The 6,000-nt window shown below is 38.7% G+C and overlaps 1 protein-coding gene across 1 annotated transcript in view; it reads right to left on the reverse strand.

The window, feature by feature from the left end:
* The window catches only part of LOC135258649 (multiple PDZ domain protein), a 55,168-nt gene extending 51,329 nt beyond the window's left edge, over positions 1-3,839 (reverse strand). The window contains exons 1-2 of the mRNA XM_064342092.1: positions 3,647-3,839; positions 1,459-1,528 (exon numbers count right to left, since the gene is read on the reverse strand). Of these exons, the coding sequence (XP_064198162.1) occupies positions 1,459-1,474 (16 nt within the window). The 5' untranslated portion in view covers positions 1,475-1,528; positions 3,647-3,839. The remainder of the gene's footprint in view (positions 1-1,458; positions 1,529-3,646) is intronic.
* Between the last annotated feature and the right edge of the window lie 2,161 nt (positions 3,840-6,000).

Here is a 6,000-nt window from a genome sequence, read left to right on the forward strand (position 1 = left end):
GAGAAGTCAGCGCTGCTGCTTCCTCTGAGTATTTATGTCCTCTCGAGTATTCAATGTTGATTAAATAGCTAGTATCAATTACTAATGAAAGAGGCTCTCTAATGCCTTCAGTATAACATAAACAAGTGAGCAACTTCATCCTTATTTAAATCACTCCGTCCTTCTGGTACAAGAACCAAACTGTGGTATTTACTCCTACTAAAGGAGAACTACTATTAAATTTAAAAAAAGGCAGAAACCTGCGATCAAATCAAGACAACGTCGACACTAATTACAGCACAGCGGCTAACTATTGAGGGGTGATTTTACATCACTGAGTAAGTACTTCGCTTAAAATAGACAAGTAAAAGTTACTACAAATGTATCATAAACATAAACCGCTTGACTGTCAAACTCCCACCTGCCCACAGTCTTTAAAAAATGAAAAGAAAAGTGTGCCTTTTAAATTTTACAAAAAAAATTGTATGATGTTCGAAATAGGACAATTTCTTTCTGTCTTGAAATTGAAATACACTATTTTCCCTCTCTCCCAGCATTGTCAATATCATGTATTCAGTCCAAGGAACTCTTTGCAGAGTGGAACAATCTTGTGTTTCAACAGAGCCAAATATTTTTGTGAACGTACGGAACAACTTGTAAATTATTCATGAACGAAACATAGAGATAGAACAAAGATGGCACAGAGGGTCTACTAAGGTCAAACGATGTTAAACAGAGGGTAAAGTCTCAGAATCATGTCGCTCTGTTATACATCCTGAAATAAAATCCATTCAATGTTCCCAGAGAAAAGAAATGAATGATTTGGTTGCCTTCACTCAATACTGCTACATGAAAAGGGCGAAATTAACCATTTAGCGAAAGAAAAGGACACTACATATTCTAACAAATAAGCTCTTTTTGGGAAGATTTTTTTTTTCGTTCTTCATTTTCCCTCTTTTTGAATGTTCTTTGAATTATTTTAGTAATATTTTGGTGGCTAATACCTTTTCATATCTGGTGGCCCATTGACCTTCAATTCAACTGTCTACTGAGCCAACAAGCAATTTTCACTGGGATTACAAAACAGGTGTATTCAATGGTAGGGTTGGGACACTTAATGAAATTACCACCATACTCTATCTCACTCAGTATTATTACCTTTCTCATAATAACACATCATTGCCATCACTGTGTAAGTCAAATGTACTTCATTTCTTTCTTTGTTGCTATGAAACTATTTTCTCTGGAACATGCCAACCGGCACACATGATTCAAATGACTAGGCTACTACACAAACGAACAGAGTGACAGATCCAGGTCTTACACTGTTATATTCAACATGACTGTCCTGAACACAAAGCAGGCGACGTACTGTAGTGTGACATGGTCATAGCTGAAGACACGTATTTGTAATGCACATATCTTCAGTCTGTCTGTTTTGTAAAGAAAGAAAATCATTCAGAATTCACTGGTGCTTACCTATTGACTCAATCATGTTGAATCTTCACAGCTGCCCATTCGAGAATGTTTGTTTGATTTTCTTCTGCAACTGGAAGATGTAGAGATATTTAAATGAATACTTGAAACATGAATGAATATCAAACAAAACCCATAAGAAACCAGGGACGAGGACAAGCCAGTTCCCACACAACGATGAAGATGTGAATAAAAATGAAACATACAGAAATCCAATTACTTTAGCTGCATGTTCAATGAATAAGCTGCACATTTTGTTCAATACCCCAAATCTAAGCAGTGCTGCGGCATAACCTGGACCAGCTTAGCCTAATTCTCATTTGCTCATTCAAAAGATATAAACATAAACATTAATCCATATTGTCAATTCTAAGATTAGTTTTGAATTTAAATGGCTGTTTTTAGTGAATGTGCTATTTATCTGCACTTCATTCCAACATTTGGCCCTATTGTTGTACTTGTTAGTATATTTTTGTACCAATAAAGATTAAAAAAGCTTTATGGTAACCAATCAGACCATTTTCACTGGATGCAATTTATCAAAATATTACTATATGATGCGTCACTTCAAATATAGGAATGATCTTACAGGGGGATTAAGATATTCTAATTGCTTTTTTAAGAAATACCATAACTGGCTTTTGCTTATTGGGACCTTATGATGTAGGCTATTATTGCGATATTGCAAGTTGAAGTTTTCATAAAACTGCATAGACTAATCGACATGAATCGCCTACACAGTAACGTGGGATGTGTTTTGTCTTTTCAGCTTGAAATTAAACAAGGTTCACTTGATTCATCACACGAATCAGTCAGACAACCATACACTATACTAATGAAGAAACACATCAGACACACCACAACAACATGCATTGTCATTCACAAATGAAATGTTATCTATAGCAATGTATCGAATTGTTTAATGTATGCAGAAGAAGGAACAGGGTTATATGCACCTATCGACTAGGCAGATAAAAATAGGGCGTCTTTCAAATGTAGTTGTTTATCTGCGGATATGTAGATTGAAATTGAATCGTCATTCATACACCTGTCAGTATAATGCACTTTGTGGTGACCACGTCTGAAGAAATGTGGGTCGTTTGTTCACGCACACAGAGTGAAATTGCATTCACAATAACTTTTTTCTTCTATACTGTTGTCGTTTACGTTGAAAAGGGATACTACTGCAATGCAAATGTGTGCTATTCATACTCAGTTGTACACTTAACCAATTTACTGCAAAACATTAGCCTAAGTGCAGCCTAAATGTTCTGTCGTCTGCCACTGATTTTCTTCCCATTGCAAATAAAAACGAGAGAAATACGTGCTAATCAAAACATCTACCACATTGATATTTTTTGACTTGATATTTCAACGATGGCACGAGGAAGACACAAGACACAGTCCACAAGATACAGTGGGCCGGCCTTTGCATGTGTCAAGTTTCTGCCTCAAGTTTATTTCGAAATAACAGTCAGTTTTGTAAATAATGAGCCTGTATCACGTTACTGTAACAGTCAATAGAAACAACCGCAACCTACGAGAAATGCGGACCGCAGCTGTGGGTTATCACTGCATTCAATAGATTCTGACTGCAAATAAACTGCAGAAGGACCGTCTCTCCACACCTATGAAGAACGCGTCAATGTATCCGACCGAGGGGTGGATATATGTTAGTCTAGCCTATAGTTTATAGGGGAAAACACAGCATATGTCTGAATTTATGTGTGTTTGTTTGCCCTCTCATGTTTGGCCTTGTCGATCTATCAACAGGATGCCATTCCGAGACGACAGCAGGGGTGGAATGCAATCCGATTTTCTCAACAACTCCCCCTCCTCCTCCGTCTTCCCTTACAGGGAGCTGAATCAACAGGCGTCTACGTAGTTAAGAAGCGAAGACAAAGAGCTAGAACTATTATATTTCAATAATGTATCTAACCCACATTGTGCGAAAACAACATTTAAAGGTGTGATTTATTCCAAAATGAACGTGAAAGGGAAGGCGAAGAAATGCCCTGGATTTTGAAACATACAGTTAGCGGCGAAAGCGCCTGTCTACTTCAGCTAGCCAGACCGTTGCTACCAGATCCACAAAGCAAAATGCCGAAAAAGTGTATAACGTACGTGTATCGCTGATAAAAACATCCGTAAAAGACAATTAAATACACATGTAAGTTTTACAAAAACTTACCAAGGCGTTGCCTATTTCCTAACGTTTCTCGGCACGTATCCTGTACTGTTGTGTCCCGCTGCAGCTAACGGCACAGAAAGTGGTTTAAAGATGGAGCGCAGTGTAATACGATCCTCTATGGACATTTTCTGCAGTAGCGGCTCCGCGAGTCGAGGCTGCGACCGCCCGCACTGGTCAGTGTCTCCAGTGCAGGTTATGCATGAGGTCACAGGCGCCGCTTGGTGGATACCATGACGACTGGGAATCCGAAGCGCTTTACAGCTGAATTAATTATACTACCCCCCTACCCCACCTTCAATTTTGGTAGGCTTATATAAAAATAAAATAAATAAATAAATAAAAATTAAAAAATACTGTTTGACTATTAAGTAGGCATTATAACAATATGTGCTAAATGTACTATGTTGACCTAGAAATAATGTATGAAGCGGGCTATTAAGTGATTAGTCGGGTAGTTGCATTAATATAATTCATTTTAATTGTAATCTAAAACAATAAAATAAAATAATTATAAATCACATATACAAATATAAGTTAGAGATTGGAGAGTAGCTGCTGCTGTTGTGCACAACTAAACATATGAAATAACGTTACAATGATGTGAATTTACACCTGGCCAGTTTCTCCTTTTTTAAGGCTACTGTTCCTCGGCAGACACTATGGTTTGAAAAGTGAAGAACTTTTAAATGAAAGACTGATCTGCCTGTCCTGGGCACTGAAAAAAATTATTGACTTTCTGGTCATTCTATTTTCTGGTCCTTGATGTGATCAGATGAGTTCTCTCTCCCTCCACTTGATGACATTGTGACAGTTCAGACATTTATGAATAACCGGTCTATTACAGTTCAGGCATTTATAAATAACTGGCCTATCTACCCTCACCCCAATCGCTACCCAGACCCAAGACACAACCTTCTGCTTTTCCCACTCTCTCTCTCTCTCTCAGATTCAACAAGGATTGAAATGGTTTCAACCTGTTTAAAAAATAAATTAAAAAAACCATAGAAAGACAGAAGTTATTTAGTGTTGCCAAAGCTCACATATGCACACACACACACACACACACACACGCACACACATGTTCATATTGCTATACTTGGGAGGACTTCCCATTGACTTCCATTCATTCCGTAACCTCTAACCCTAACTCTAACCCCAACCACTGCATGCCTAACCTTAACCCTAACCTTAACCTAATTGTAACCCTAACCTTAAGTCCTAACCATAAAACAGCCTCTTGAACTTGTGGGGACCAGCAAAAAGTCCCCATTATGGCTTTGACAACACTGGATACCTTCCATACCAAAAACAATAAAAAAGTATAATGTCAAGATAACGGATAGCACATTATTAAATAAAATGTTCATTCAAATAGCCATCGCTGGAGTACGAACTCTTTATTCAAGTACTGTAATGCATGGGCTGGGGCACGTGTTAAGCAGTTCATCACTAAATAGACTGTGTACACCATCAAAATGGAATGAAGTACTGGATAAATTACCCAGACATTCTTTCAATGTGCTGTTTTGTGGGGCTGGGTAATCTGTTTCAGATAGAGATGCAGCGGGCGTGTAAAATTGCGATAACGCGATAAGACTCTGATCTGTTGCTCATGGTTAAATATATCAGTTGCCTGCGGGACTCCGATCCCTTTGTGCTCGTTTTAATGGCGGTTCTTCTGTTGATCTGAAGTAGCGACCAACGCGCCGCGTCTTTCTCACACAGCGGACTCCGAGTGACATATTTAGTGGCTTCAGAGAGTTCAACAGACCGCTGAACGTGCTCGACGGCACATTCAGTGCCTCGCTGGGGAAAAAAAATAAATAAATAAAATCTGCCCTGTCAACGTTTGACATTTTCTACATATGTCTGCTGTAACATTGCCATTTAACAGGGAGGAAATGTGATACTGAACCGCAAAGGGGTCAGGAAATGATTTATCAAAAAGAAAGGAATTTCCAAAGGCATGGTTGTAGGATTTTAACCGTGTGCAGATTTCTCCAGCTTCACGTGGGCCAATAGTGAGCCTGCAGGTTGACATCCACCTGCTTGGCCCATCAACACAAGAACCTTCTCTACCCAGAATTCGCTGTACATATCTGCCTATCCAAATCGAACTGAAAGCTGGGTAGTCTTCGGGTACTGGGCACGGGGCAACTTTGAACGCTCTGCTTCGGACAATTAGTCGGTATTAACAAAAAACTTGAAAGACTAATTGACTCATTTTAATTCATTTCGGCTTTACACTATTTAAAGTCTGTCTAGCACAGTTCTCTGCAGGGCAATTTGTCAACTACATTTCCATGCAACACAGTGTCTTTTCCAGTGCCAAGAATTTTATGGAAGTGAGAGAA

This window comes from Anguilla rostrata, chromosome 7 (genome assembly GCF_018555375.3).
Source record: "Anguilla rostrata isolate EN2019 chromosome 7, ASM1855537v3, whole genome shotgun sequence".
NCBI lineage: Eukaryota > Metazoa > Chordata > Actinopteri > Anguilliformes > Anguillidae > Anguilla > Anguilla rostrata.